At 35.0% G+C, this 15,976-nt stretch overlaps 1 protein-coding gene and 1 long non-coding RNA gene across 2 annotated transcripts in view; both read right to left on the bottom strand.

Moving 5' to 3' along the window:
• LOC144957231 (uncharacterized) overlaps positions 1–15,008 on the bottom strand; it is an 18,638-nt gene extending 3,630 nt beyond the window's left edge. Inside the window, exon 1 of the long non-coding RNA XR_013642101.1 lies at positions 14,598–15,008. This is a non-coding gene — a long non-coding RNA (uncharacterized LOC144957231). The remainder of the gene's footprint in view (positions 1–14,597) is intronic.
• On the bottom strand, positions 8,648–11,940 carry LOC144956630 (uncharacterized). The gene is made up of 3 exons (XM_078887259.1): positions 11,832–11,940; positions 10,798–10,958; positions 8,648–10,446 (listed from the first exon to the last, which is right to left on the bottom strand). Exons 1-3 carry the CDS (start codon positions 11,851–11,853, stop codon positions 9,544–9,546), a joined length of 1,086 nt encoding a protein of 361 aa, XP_078743385.1. The 5' UTR covers positions 11,854–11,940; the 3' UTR covers positions 8,648–9,543.
• Positions 15,009–15,976: the final 968 nt, after the last annotated feature.

Genomic DNA, 15,976 nt, shown 5'->3' with positions numbered 1-15,976 from the left:
AATGAGAAAAGTTAGATGGAAGAGAAATGGAGATAATCTGGCCTAACGATTGTTGAGGAAATTTACATTTCATTCAAAGAAAGACTCAAAGAGGTGACAACTAAGGCAAAGCGTGTCTACTATCTAGATAAGGTTGATAACATAAAAAATCTAAAGAAGTTTTATAACATCTCAAATAAGCTTCTAGGCAAAGAGATCAAAACAAACCTGCTACACCACACTGACGACAAGCAACTCGTAGACTGCTTTGTAGAGTATTTCATGAATAAAATAACAACGATACGGAGTGAACTTGACACAGACGAAACAGAAGCAGAATATACCTCTTTTTATGGTGAACCCTTAACATCTTTCAAAGAAATTTCAATAAATAACACAGAAAACGATTCTCTCTAGTCCGAGCATGTCATGTAGGCTCGACCCTTTACCAACATCCCTTTTGAAGGGGTGTATTGATGAACTTGCACCTTACATCACTGAATTGATTAATCAATCATTAAGGGTTGGAATTGTTCCAGAAAGATTCAAGAAAGCATTGGTGAAGCCATTGTTGAAAAGAAAGTGGGACTTGACCGTGATAATGATAAAAAACTTTAGGCCTGTATCGAATCTATCATTCATCTCCAAAATTCTAGAAAAGATTGTTCTAGAACAACTTTCATGTCACGTGAAACATAATAATCTCGACGAGTGCTATCAATCGGCCTTTCGGCAAAATCATAGAACAGAAACAGCATTGATGAGAATCACAAATCAAGGAAAAACCACCATCCTTATTCTTCTCAATCTTTAGGCGGCCTTTTACACCATCGACCATGCCATACTACTTCTAAGACTACAAGTTACGTTCAAAGATAACTGTTTACGAACCATGCACCAACCATGTCAAACCATGTCATGAGATGGATGTCTGCAAATAGATTAAAATTAAATGGCGATAAGACCGAAGTCATATTGTTATCCTCTAGCAATGGTTGCCAGGACATCACCCGAACGAGTCCGAGTTGACCGAGCCTTCCCAGTGTGCTTGGCATCTTGGATCCCGCTTTTACCCAATCAGGGTTCGAGCCTGGTGCTATATAAGCGTAGCGCGGGAAACCAGAAGGGGTTCTTTTAAGTTTCGTCCAGCTGAACAGAATACAGCTTTCCAGCGGTCCTTTTTTATATTATGTTCTTTTAGTGGTGTTTCTTATTTGTGGATGTCAATAGGGAGACAAGAAGGATGAATGGATAAGTAGAGTTGTGTCGATCCAATTTGTGTTATATATGTAATTTAGTTTACTGTAATAAATGCATCCTGTTTGTAAACCTTGATTTCCATCATTTTATTGTTAACATTGTCTGACCGTGAAGCACGGACTTTATCCTTCTTTCTCTTCCCTCTGATCAGACAAGGCTCAGTGCAGTGGCCTCCTATCAACGAGTCCCTCTTTTCTATCCTCCAAGTCTTTTCCTTTCCTTTGCTTTTGTTGACGTTTCGGGCTATCCATCTCTACCGACTCTCAGATAGCCGCCCAAATCGTGACAGTGGCGCCCAATAAGGTGTTGTTTCATTGCATATACTATTGAGATTATATTTGACTTTTACTCATCTTCCTCAGGCCAAATGTAATTACTATTTTATCAGCCTATAATATTTCCTATCTTTTGACTAGGTGCGAGTAAAATAATACTATCTATTATTATCAATTAATCGCTAATTTACTTTGTACTGTGTGTTTCACGTGCATGACGTGCATCTAGCACATGACTGGCATAGTTGACCTTGACCTCTCGACCCGACATGACCTGGTCTGTCTGTCTATATCAGAGTCAGTGTGTCTTTAATCTCCTTCGAATCACTGGTGCGTTGTCTACTGAATTCACTGCTGTTTTCATAATTATGTTTGTTATTTAGTCAATATTTATTACATATATTTCACTATTTGACTGCTATTTACTCGACTCGGTGTCATTTTCCCAACGCACTTGTAATATCGCTTCGTCCAGACTCATCTAGTCAGCTGATCCTGCGTAGGACGTTGCTTCCCGAACTTTCTTGCGAAACAGATTACGGTTTTCCGCCAGTCTATTTGCTTGAGTTGTTGTCATTTCCAGCCATTCACATATATCTTGTTCCAAGCTTCTTGTTGGTCTACCTCTTCCTCTCTTGCCGTCTACCCTTGTCTGCAGAATGTGCTTTTCTAATGATTCGTGGCGAGTCGTATGGCCAAAATAGTTCAGTTTCAATTTCTTTACAGTTTAAAGAAGAATTGGTGATTTTATTCCGATCCTTCTCAGGACTTCTTTGTTTGTTTGTTTTTCAGTCCATGATATTCTGAGTATTTTTCTGTAGCATACCATTTCAAAAGCTGTGATCTTTGTGCTCTCTGCTTTGCTGATAGTCCGCGCTTCGCATCCATATGTTGCAGTTGGGAAAACAACACTTTTGAGGATTTTGATTTTTGTTTGAATGCACTGCCCTTTCCAGATATTATTCATCTTTTCTAGCTTTGATCTTGCCATTGCTAGTCTTCTCCTGATCTCTGTGGCCGATTTCCCGTTGTACTCAATCCTGGCTCCAAGATATTCAAAATTCTTTACTCTTTCTATTTCTTCTCCATTGATTTTTATGATGGCATCTGTTTTGCACTTGTCAGTATTCATGATTTTGGTCTTCTTTATATTCAGCTTAAGGCCTTTGGTCTCGCTGTGTTCCTTTACAGATGTTATTAGATTCTCTAGTCCCCCGGTGTTGTGGACAATAGTGCAGTGTCGTCTGCGTACCTCAGATCTTTTATGGGTAAACCTTGCATTTTAGGTTCTTTGTAATTACTTCTCCTGACATCGTTTTCCACATCTCGCATTATACCTTCAGTGTAAATGCTGAACAAATGGGGTGATAGAATACATCCCTGTCTTACTCCTTTTGTAACATTGAACCATTCTGTTGTTCCGCTTTCTAGTTGTACCGCTGATTGTTGGTTCTCATAGAGGGATCTTATCAGGTTTCTAATTCTAGGATCAAAGTTAATCTCCAAGAGAGTTTCCCATAGTTTCTCATGATTAACACAATCAAAAGCTTTCGAATAGTCTATAAAACAAGTGTGGAGGCCAGAATTTACTTCTGGATGCTTCTGAATAATTTGACGCAAATTGAATATGTAGTCTCTTGTCCCTCTGTTTTTTCTAAAACCTGCCTGGGTGTTACTGACCTCTTCTTCCAGTTTACGTTCAATCCTTTTCATTATAATTTTTAGAAGAATGTTGCTTGCATGACTGATGAGTGATATTGTTCGGTAGTTGGAGCATAGTTGTAAGTCTCCTTTCTTAGGCAATGGTATAAAAATTGCTCTCCTCCAATCTGAGGGCCAAATTTCTTTCTCCCAAATTTTTGTACAGATACAAAGTCTTAGATATACTTCAACTCCTTCATCTTCGCTTGCTTTTATCATCTCAGCTTGAATGTGGTCACAACTTGGACTTTTCCCATCTTTAAGTGATATAATTGCCCATTTTATTTCAGATTTTAGAGGTGGTAAGCTAGATTCTTCGTTTTAATTTTGCCTGTTGTTTTGCAAAGGTTGGGTTTCGTTTATTTGGTCTTCTGTGTACATATCTTCACAATATCTTTTCCACCTATTTGCTATGTCTTCTGCCTCTGTGAGGGGTTTACCTTGCTCATCTTTTATCACCCCTATTCGTGATTGAAAACTTTTTGTGATGGTTTTTATTTCATCATACATTTCCCTGGTCTTGTTTTCTCTCTGAAGGTCTTCTATGTTTCTGCATTTTCTCAGACTGCTCATACTAAATTGTTGTGTCTCACTTTAAATTTGTTGTGTGTTAGCAGACATGACACTGAAAATGGATCTGCCTAGGATTTTAATTCTAGATAAGGACCAACTTATTCATTTTGCTGAGGAAAATAATATCCCCTTAGATAGCAATCCCACTATAGCAAAATTACATGTAAGAATATTAAATCGCCTAGGCTTTCAGTCTACGCCTGTTACTGTTAACAATCAAGACAATCAATTTCAATGTAAGACAGACGATTCCGACATAGTAGAAGAAATAGAATTTTAAAAAGATTTGCCCTTCTTGCTGCCCCCCTTTACCACGTTTTAGTGAGCATAACATTGATAATTTCTTCTCCATGTTTGTTGCCTTGACTTACGGCTGGAATAGACGTTTCTGGTCACTCCTTATTCGAAGTCAATTGACGGGACGGCTGGAATAGACGTTTCTGGTCACTCCTTATTCGAAGTCAATTGACGGGACGGCTGGAATAGACGTTTCTGGTCACTCCTTATTCGAAGTCAATTGACGGGACGGCTGGAATAGACGTTTCTGGTCACTCCTTATTCGAAGTCAATTGACGGGACGGCTGGAATAGACGTTTCTGGTCACTCCTTATTCGAAGTCAATTGACGGGACGGCTGGAATAGACGTTTCTGGTCACTCCTTATTCGAAGTCAATTGACGGGACGGCTGGAATAGACGTTTCTGGTCACTCCTTATTCGAAGTCAATTGACGGGCAGAGCTAGAGAAGTCTATCTCGCTCTCCCAATAGTCTTCAACAGTCGTAACGTCACTTCCTTCCTAATGACGTATGGTAACTTAGTAACACTGGCTCTAAACTATCGGAACAATGGCGGACGCCGTATGAAATATTTCTCCGGCGAGCTATAACGCATATCCAGAGGAAAAAAACCCCATCAATTTGATCATGTTTTGACTTTTACACATTCTGATCACAAGGCATATGAAAAGGGAATGAAATGTTCTAGCCAGCATGAAGAATAAAATGTAATGATGTTCTTTGATTAGAACCAAGATGGCCGCCGTTGCCGGGCGCGTGACATCAGACTACTGAATCCAATTGAATTATTCAAGTAATATGATCTGCTAAAAATCAGAATTTTATGCGCCTATGAAAATTCTCCTGAACTGTACAGACAGCAGTTTAGGAACCGGCGCAAACCTGACTCACAAACCTTTATAGAGTTTGTTAGAGACCAGGAAATGAATTTTAATAATTGGTGCAAAAGTAACAATTGCACTAGATTCCAAGGTCTTAAAGAAATGATTCTGATGGAGAATTTCCGTTTCTCTTTGCTAGATAACATGTCCTCTCAAATGGCAAGTTTACCAAGGACAAAGAGTGCCCATGAGCTAGCAAATATCATAGACGACCTTCAGCTCTAGCAGAATTCCATTCTGATACAGATCGGACAGTGACCAAGTTCCCACCCAGCGCCAACACAATGCTAGTGCCGGCCAAAGGTAGAACCGGTCCGTTCGATAACAAAATATGAAAATATCCGCCATCCGCCCGGTCATTTTACCCCGCCACGCGATGTTAAAAATCCGCCAATTTGGCGGAAAATCGCCCAACCTGGCAACTCTGTTATTGAGACTGACAGTCACAGGCCAACCCAGACCAACAATTGGTCCAGGAAAAGAGAAACGAAATAAGGCAAAAAGAATTTTCTATTGCTCTATTTGTCACACTGGTACACACTCAACGAAGAGGTGTTTCAAAAATAAATGACAATCAAATGACCTTAGATTACAGGAGAAGAAGGGGAGATATGATCCAAACATATAAAATGGTAAAGGGAATAGACAGGGTAGAGGCAGGATTTCTTAAACAAACAAGAACATTCAGACACGAGGAAACAGCAAGAAACTGGAAAAAGAACGTTTTAAAACAAAAAAAGAAGGAACTTTTTTTCATCTAGAATTGTAAATAACTGGAATAAACTGCAAGAAACCACAGTATCAGCAAAAAATTTGAATAAATTCAAAGCAGAGTTGGAGATAAGCAACATCCTAGGAAACAAGTTCAATTATAAAAATTGGTCCAATCACTAATAGATGAGGAGGAGCGAAGGAGACTACATCAAGTCTAAAAGCTCTATACAGAGGTATCCAGGTATCCAAATTCAGGCGCAGAGAACTTATGTTTTTACAACACAAATACCAAATCATCAATGACTCGAAGTTCTCACAATGCGCGTCCTCATAAAATCAATTACCCACATTCATTTAAGCCCTTCATAGAAGATGGTTTTATCTCATTATACTCAAACCCAAACACGTACCAGCCCATTAAATGACTTCGTGATACTGGTACTAGTTAGTCTCGTATTACTAAGACTGCTATAAATGGTATTGAAAATGTGATTCCTTGTGGTCAGACTATCATAAAAGGAATAGAATTAGTCGAAAAAGTCATGCCTATAATAAAATTGAATTTCATAACACACATGATCGGAAGTAATGTCTTCATTGGATTGATAGATAATTTGCCTATTGAAGGAATAAAAGTACTCATTGGAAACCTAGCTGGAAACAACATAAATTTCAGAAATATTTCAGGTAACATGACCAGGAGCCCCAACACGGGCCCTACCTATGACTATTCTAACCATAATGATTACTTTCATATTCATTCTCTACACCTGGGAAGGACATTGGAACTCACATCATGGACACCCTCGAAAAGGATACTCTCGGTGATGAGTTTTGCGACATTTGCCTAAAATCCGCCAAAAAATCCTCTATTTGATTTAAAACACTTATAATCAACAATAGTGTATGGTCTCAGAATAAAAGTGTTGTTACTAAACGCTACTCATCATTTTCCCGTTGAGGTGAATTACACGATTTTTTACTGAAACTAGGTACACCAAACCAAATTTTGAGTTAAGAAAAAACCAAAAAGTCTATGTTTCATCACATAGTACTCAATTTTCTAAGAAGTTTGATACCAAAATGAGCCCTCTAACTCAATTATTAAGGAATTTACGCAATATTGAAGATTCGAAAAATATGCGCCTTCGCGCAACTTGCTCCGGTGTCAACTTTGCGCTATTGTAAAATGAAAAGTAATCAAACCACATACCTAAAACTTGCTAGACAGACAGACAGCAACACAGGGAACACGCCTATTTTTTTCCAAGCATATTAAAGAACTTTATTTTACTTTTAAAAGGTCTTGAAAATGGCTCCGAAGCCAATTTCACATAAAACGACAAGGGAGGTAAAAAAGAGCAATTTGAACGATTTTTAAAAATTCATTAAAAAATAATAAAAACATGTACATATTCATGTGATACATCAAATTAAAGTTCATTATCCATACAATGACAAAATGTAAATAGCCAAAGTATGCAAGCCACACATTGGTCATTAAAGAACATGAAGCAAGACTGAAATAATGAAATCACAAAAATTTCACCTAATAAAAAAACTCACAAATATGCAAAATGTCAGGATATACAAATAAAACACTTCATACGTACAGCATGAATAACGTACAATTCAGAAATAGTATGATCTCCTTAGTAAAATAAATTAGATAACTTCAGCAGCTTCAGACTAAGCTATGAAAATTGAGAGAGAAAAATAATCCGAAACCGAGAAATCACAAAAAAAAAAAATGCACATTAAATCATTAATGCTTGAAAAAGAAATTAAACTCAATCAGGCTATATAACTCTTCGCTTCTTTGATGGGTTCTCAATGTCACCAGAAACAGAATTTGATTTTAAAAAAGACTTTAAAGCATCCAACATAAAATCAACATCACCAAATCTTAAACTCCTTCCGCCCGACATACATTTATGAAAACGTATTTCACTCTTCAATATATCTTTTATCTTTGTCATTGAATAATTTTCAACTCTAAAGCCTGTCAAATAAATCAATTACATCTTTATCTGTTCGACAGGGCCCACCGTGTAATTCAACATCTCGTTCAACCTTGGAAATATTCTCCATATCCTTTATCTGCTTATCAATCTTCTTCTGTTGATTCTCTACAAATTTCAATCTTATATCATTATCTACTTTATCTTTTAACATCTTACTCTCATTTCGCATTTTCTTCCCATGCTTTCTAGCTACTTTGAACATGAGCCCTTGCTCTTCAACAGACTTTTTAGATAAAAACGATATTGTTTTATTGCGTTTGACAGCATGAATGGTGGACCGATTATGGAGTGATGCATTTCTCCTTTTACTAATGTCATAATCGAAATCACCAAATGCACTCTCACCAACCAAATTTGTAAGAGGACAATGGCTCAATGTTCTTTTCATTTCATCACTGACATGAGCATAATAACCATCATTTAAAAAATCTTTCAACTGTCTCTCAGTAACAGAAGAAACATCTTTGCATAATATTTTTAACAAATCAATCATTACAACATTATTAAATTTGTCAATTTGACTATGTACCATATCAAATGCAGGGGATTTGGAAAAAGGGAGAGCATCTCCAAAACAGATGTAAAAGAAATATCAAGTAATTCAGAGGGATCATCAGCCCATTTCTTAAAACAGTCATGCATCATTTGAACATACATAAAAAAATCAGTATACTTCACTGTATTACTCTTGACAAGAAACCAATAAGGCGAAGTGACTTTTAAACAAAATAGGGCAATACAACAAACCAATGACATTAACCTTAAATCTTGAAGGTCATGAGTAACACTCTTAATCAATAAATTTGGGTTATCATGTAAAATACCAGAAGTGAAAAAATTCAATAAATTGTCATGGTGGAATAAAATAGAAACAGCAGCTTCAAAAAAGCAATTAAACTTGTTGGACTTAAAACTAGGAATGGGAACAACATTGTGAGTATCAGAACAAAAAGTAATCCACTGTGGACGACATCCATTTTTCTGGTCACCCCTGGGACCCAACAAATTACAAGTACATCGAATTATTCTATTTGTCGCAGACTCTGAATCTTTGCTAAAAAATGAAAAGGCCCCATCTTTGTCCCTTCCTAAATACTCATCGTCCTGAGTGATCAACTTTCGTTCAAAAACTGACAATGTCTTTTCAAAGGCAGAACTAATTCCTAATAGAAAACGTGCATTACAATGCAAAAAACTGATCTGAAGGGAATCTCCAAGCTCAGCGTTTAGTTTATCTGTAAATTTATGACCAAAAAGAATATTGGGCGCAGCCCTATCAGACATGACACTAGTAATTTTAGAAAGAATTTCTCTTAAAATAAGATCAGGAGAAATGGAGTACACATCTTTATAGCAATCAACTAAATTACTAATAACAATCATAGCAATATCCAAAAGAGTGTCAGAATTTTCAGTGGCAACAGGCAAAAACCCCAGATAAAAGGTTTCCCCACTATCTAAAGTGAACTGATGTCCCACTATCTTTTTCTGATCTCTTGATGTACCATCAAAATGAAACGTAGCATTTTCAGATTTTAAAACATTTTCAACAGTTTGCATATTTGAAAGGACAAAAGCCTCATCACACATGTTTAAAACTGTTTGAGCACAAGGTAAATTTTCAGAAAATACATAATGAAAAATATTGCTTGATACAATATCAATTACTTTTTTTACATTTTTAGCTGAGACACCTGTCTCACAAACTAAGGCGATGACAGCTTTCCTGACATCATCAGAATATTCATTATTTTTAGAATTTTTAATTTTAATTTCAAATGGATTAGCTTCTAAATTTTCATATCTGATGATCTCTTTCTGTAACTCATCTGTAAGGTATTATATTTTTGACTTCATTTTCTGTAAGGACAAATCTTTCTTATTTAAATCACTGTGTAAAACAGATATAGTTGAGCAATAATCTTTACAAATTTTGTCATGCCCAGCTTTAATTTCTTTTAACTTTAAATCTTTTTTCTTTAATTCAGCTTCAAACTTTTCTTCTAATTTAGACACAGTAACTAAAGCTTTATCCTCAGCTGAACTAAGTTTCTCTTTCAGTCCTTTTACCTCCTCCAGTAGAGAAAATTTCTCCGATTGAATATCACGTAGTGCAGATTCAACAATTAGAAGTTTTTCATTCAAAGACTGAATCAAATGTAACTGGTCATCTTTCAGCTTTGGAGTAGTTGGAGTTGGACTAGATCGTAGTGGGGTGGGTGGGCGAGGCGTAGGGTGCTCTTGTAATGGCAATGATGAAGGCTGTAGATGTGAGGGTGGTTGTGGAGACGAAGAAAGGGAAAATTTTGATAGCAGAAATTGCTGAAGCCTTTCAGGATGTTTGGTCTTGTTGCTCCTGAGTCGTTCATACTCTTTGAATGTTTTTTTTAGGACACAAAAAAGTTTAGAATTGATGCTCAGTCCAGATAAATGACAAACCCATTGAGCCGTTGTGTTTGAACTTAATCCCATATCCCTCCTGGAAAGTTCAATATCAATAACTAATCCGTTATCGATGTGTTTCAAATCCAGTGAAGATGCAGGCGGAAAGGGCAATGAAGCACGGGTGATGCCAAAACTCGACAACTTATCCGAAATAAAGTCGAAGTCAACCCCACATTCCAGGAACGACAGATCATGCCGTTGCATGCAGAATCTCTGGTAAGCACGCTCCACTGCATGCCTTATCCGTGATCTGTGTGATGCAAGGTCTGGGGATATCCGTAGAAGACAGTCTTCAATCTGAAATCAAATTATTTGAAAAGATGAGACAATGGCAATACAACACAATTTTACATTGTCAATTGTTACCTAACTCTGTACCTTTCTCGTTAGCAATGCTTACTCATATGTACAGTGAATCCCACTAGGCACTGAAATGCACCAATACCCCTTCATATGATCCTCACCGATTTCTTCCTGTAACAAAACATCTTAATCTTAGCCAGCAAAAAAAAAAAAAAAAAAGCGGTCAGAGAACAACTGTCTTGACTTTGCTCACTTCTTGACAATGGATGATCACATGATAGCTTTGGGAAACTTCTCTGAAAAAAACGTGATTACATATAAATGACGAAATAAAAATATAGTCACCTCCTTCCAAGATTTTTTTGATGAGCAGTTCTCAGATTCCTGCTTCAAAAAATAAAGCTGTACAAGTAACTTCTGGTTCACTTTTATTGGTGGCAAATCTGGTCGTCTACCTCTCCCAGATACCAAAAAGGTATTTTTTAACCCTTGGTAAACATCATCATCTGAGGAAATATATCAAAATGAAAATTACTAATTTTATCATTAAAATCAAAATCTTCCTTACACAAACATTGAAATAGATACACGTTATTATTATCCCCAATAAATAAAAAATACCAAACAATAATCTGAATCTGATGAATAGGCAATAATTACAACATGAATATGAAAAAAAAAAAAGTCATTTGCCATGGTAATAGCTAGTAATAATAAGTACCAGGCAGTCTGGTAGCGCACAATTAATATTTGATCTACTGAAATTATATTGAAGGATCACAATAGTCATATAACTTTATAAACAGATCAGTCCACATCCAAATTATTGAACAGGGGTCTGAGCCCATCCAAAGCAAAGTTTCATAACATATTTTTTTTTAAAAAAAGCTTACTATTGCTGTAAAGTCACATACGCCTCTATAATAATAATAATTAATGATAATGTCTTAACCAATAACCTTAGAACGCATTCGAACTAAAACAAAACTAATGTGAATCTCGATAAGTTGTCCGCAATGGACTCGTCCGAAACCTGAATTGAGTGTCCGCCATTTTGAAATCAAGATTTCATCGCCACAAAAGTCTAGTGTATTAAGATGACAAAATACAGCTGTATTATTCATTAAAATAAAATTTATATTGGTGTCATATAAAATTAGATAACTGATTAAAGTCTTACTGGTATTTGTTTAGGGGAAAATATAACATAAAAAAATACAAAGTGCCACAAAGTTCCCAGTTGCTGGATACGAGGGAATACCGCAAGTGAAAGAATTTTAAAAGACACTGCGTTTACGATTTTGACCAAAAAAACTAACTAATATAAAAAAAGCAATATTTTCAATGATCAGAAAGTAGATTTCAAACATATAACTTACCTATAATGAGCTTTAAATCCATTCTTGAATGAAATCAATCAATCAATCACACCTTGTTTACAACTAGTCGCGAGTCGACTAACGTCAACTCGGCTCCTTCGTTTGAATCAGGGTTGCCAGATTATTTTTCAACAAAATGCCAGGGGAAGACTCAAAAAATGCCAAAACACTCAAAAAAATGCCAAAGTCTGTTGACTCCCACCCCCACTAAGAAAACTACTCACTTTTGATAGACAATTTACTATCCTATCCTGGTGGCTTGCGTGTTTTCTTTTTTTTTTTTTTTGAATTATACTAAATTTCCTGTTGGGGTAATTTTTTTACCTACTGACTACTAAGTGGAGTGCTAAACCACTACACCACGGTTGGATTTTAAGAATGAAAAAGAAATACATTAACATGACGCGTTTAGAAATAATTAAGGAAAGGTGTCATTTGAAGTATAATATACAAGAAAAGAAAATGCCAAATGAAAATGCCAAATGCCAAATGATTTTTCTAATGCCAAACGGTTTTTAAAAATGCCAGATTTTTGGAATCTGGCATTTAAAATGCCAAACTGGCAACCCTGGTTTGAATGACTTCGCCGGGCATGGTCGTTCTTTTTAAATAGCCAGCTTGCGGACGCTGTTCCATAAAATAGTTTCGAATTTTTACCATGAATAGAAAATTGAATACTTTTTCATTTCATGTAAGTTTCGTTTCAATGTTCTCATATTTCGGCATTTTTTTCGTCAAAAACTTCCAAAAAATCGATTTTTAGAGAGGAATATGATTTTATACAATATAAAATTATATACCAAACGAAAGAGAATTCAATTCTGCTTCAAATAACACCATTCATTTCCCGATCTCATAAACGGCGCTCGCAAGACATCCGGTTGAAAAAGATGAGGTCATAAAAACTGACCGTGAGCATTCCGACCAACCGTTTTCTACACATTTTTATTCAAATCTATTAATATTACTTATTGAACAAAACCATTTTCTTTTTTCCCTATCATAAAGAAAGAAGGATGATCTTTACAATGACACCAAGTGTAATGCATACATTTTACACATTATTTGAGAGTAGCAGTGTGAAAGTGATGAATTTTCCCGATTTTCATCACAATTTTACCCGATAGTGGCTGGTTTGAAACCTGTGCTAATTTTTTAAATGAAGTGACTGGTTGACACAATACCTTATTGCAACATTCTTATCACAGTGCTCGGTATCGCAATACAATCTGCAGCCAATGAAAGAGTAGCTTTGGTCAGTTCGGCATTTTTTTTTCATCGCAAAAATAGGGTTACTGTTAACATGACTACTACCACTAAAATTGTTTTTAAAAAGTAAAAAAGAACAATTTAAAAAATAGCATCTGAATGATGAATGCTTAGAAATATCTTAACAGATTTGCAACAGATGTTTAAAACAAAATGATAATATATTTCGAGCTAAAAAAAAATTCTTATTCTAGAGTCACATTCATATGATTGAATATCGCCACATGACAGATGGCTGTAGCATTGTGCTTTAACTCGCTCTTTACCAGGATTTTCCCCAAAACTTCACACCCAACAAACATAAAAATATATTTTTATCACTCAAATAATAGCAATAAGTTCTTGCGATAAATAATTTCTTTAGCAAAACATGCTCTACAAAACACACTGTTCATTTTCTTTAAATTGTATGATGTACAAGTGAAATTTGAATGAGAAAAATGTTGGTTGTATCGTAACAAATGTGACGATTTTCCTATTGTTGGTAAGGAGAGGGTTAAACTCTTCGGCTTATTAAGACTTAGCTCGAACGTTCCAAGTTCAAGTTATGTAGGCTTCAATTATAATTATCAATCTCAGGATTGTTATTAGAAGAAACAAAGAACAAAAATGGGTTATAACATTATAAAAATGTGGCCAAACTTTGCCTTGCGCATAGAATACATAAAATTGATATAGGTGAAATGGCAAACACATTTTATTTTTTGAATGTGGAACGTTTTCATTTAAAGCTAAATTCATAAAAATACAAAAGGAACTTGTACATTATATTTGGAGATCGGGTATCCGAACATAATTATGAGCTTGATCAGACATTGTTCTAATGGGCAATTTTTTACGTTGGTTGAGGGTTTTTTCTATTACAATGTATTCATGCTTTTACTGTTGTTTTTGTCATTGGCTAAAGAGGGATTTTGTATTTGGTATTTTGCTCTTTTTCGAAGATGTTCTATTCATTTTGCTTCTTTACCTTTTACACTCCACAGCTTCTAGCAGCTTTGTATTACTTTGTTTCACGTTGTGAAACCTTATAACTCGTTGTTGTATTAGTCTGGAAATACACGTATTTCAAATTCTGGCCGCTAGCCTCGCCTTTCAAATATCAATCTATTAAAATGACCCCAGTCTTGTCAAATATAACTCCATTGAGAGAATTGACATAAGTCTCGGGTTTGATCGTTTTTACCAAGATGAGTATAATTTTAATCGATCGATATTTGAAATGCCTAGTAGTGAGTAGATAAGAAACAACTTCCAAAGTTCCTGGTTTGGGAGTTTGTGGCAGCATGAGGGTCATTTAAATCGATCAATATTTGAAGAACGCGTTATCTGGTCAAATGTTTAAAATACAAGTTATTTCCCAGAGTATACCAGTTGACTGGTCAAGTATCATCTTATTTTTATCATTTGTTTCAACCCAACATAATATCACACTGAGGTAGGAAATCGTGGATATCGATATTACTTTCAAGTAGAAAAAAAAAATTTTTAACTCACAAGAATCGCGTTGAATTTCATCGTGAACGTTAGTAGAAAATATTTCAGAATGAATTACACTCTTGAAAACACGGATTTATATAGAGTTTAGAAATTCACTTTCACTCCTCCCTTTGTCTTGCCAAAAATAAAATGTGGCTTCATCCAATCAGAGATAGGTACCTCATTGGACGTGGTGGGTTGATCATTTTTTTAAAAAGGGTTTTACGATGCTTGCAACACATTTAGGTTATATGCTCGACAAATATAGGCGTTACGATTTGTACCGGCGAAGGCGCTCGTCTAGGTCAGTGTGACTCACGGACTAGTCTATGGTATCACCCAATTCTTGCTTATGTCGCGCAGGTTTTTTGTCCACACACTTCGGGTATTACACACCGTATGTTACCAACGTTTCAAAGTTTATTTATTAATCTTGCCAATAATTCATACAATGTGATGACACATATCTACATGAAAGTGAGAAAAATAAAAATGGTAAATGGAACCAAAACTTAAATGATACCATTTATAACCACAAAAATACGCTAACGATAATACCACCAATGATAATAATAATAATAATAATAATAATAATAATAATAATAATAATAATAATAATAATAATAATAATAATAATAATAATAATAATAATAATAATAATAAATAATAATAATAATAATAATAATAATAATAATAATAATAATAATAATAATAATATAATAATAATAAATAATAATAATAATAATAATAATAATAATAATATAATAATAATATAATAATAATAATAATAATAATAATAATAATAATAATAATAATAATAATAATAATAATAATAATAATAATAATAATGATATGAATAATAATGATATAATAAATAATAAATAATAATAATAATAATAATAATAATAATAATAATAATAATAATAATAATAATAATAACAGAAGCACAACAGCAATAATATCTAGTATTGTTTTTTGCAAGTGAAGACCACGGTTAAAAGCCATTCGTTGACAATAAAAAAGATGGGAATTATATCATGATAATTCTGTTTCGGGTAATACCGCTCCAAGTCACTGTCTCTCTATTCTATTTTTCATTTTGCTCACAATTAATAGTGAGTGCTTCTCACTAAATTATATCAATCAGACTACTGAAGGAACGAAATCGACGCCACTCAACTCTTTGTTATTGTATTAAGGCAGCCGTTTTGGTAATTAGTTCTCATTAAATTATATCAATCACACTATAAACGTTCAAGGTTATTATTAGAAAACGGTAAGGGCTGCCTGAAGCCGGTGATCGTAAAATACTAACGAAAGAGTGAAAATGGAAAGGCTTCGTATGGGAACAAAGCAGACAATGGCCGTTTCGGGTACAAAACCCTTCGTCAGCACAA

Source organism: Berghia stephanieae, chromosome 11 (assembly GCF_034508935.2).
Source record: "Berghia stephanieae isolate SIO BIC M18660-M18661 chromosome 11, UCSD_Bste_1.3, whole genome shotgun sequence".
NCBI lineage: Eukaryota > Metazoa > Mollusca > Gastropoda > Nudibranchia > Aeolidiidae > Berghia > Berghia stephanieae.
This window is presented reverse-complemented; position numbering and strand designations above follow the sequence as displayed.

Coding starts and splice junctions, on each gene's coding strand:
- LOC144956630 (XM_078887259.1), bottom strand. CDS start 11,853: ATGGATTTAAAGCTCATTATAG. Junction 10,959..11,831: donor GGATTTAAAGCTCATTATAG/GTAAGTTATATG, acceptor ATATTTCCTCAG/ATGATGATGTTTACCAAGGG. Junction 10,447..10,797: donor CAAAAAAATCTTGGAAGGAG/GTGACTATATTT, acceptor ATTTGATTTCAG/ATTGAAGACTGTCTTCTACG.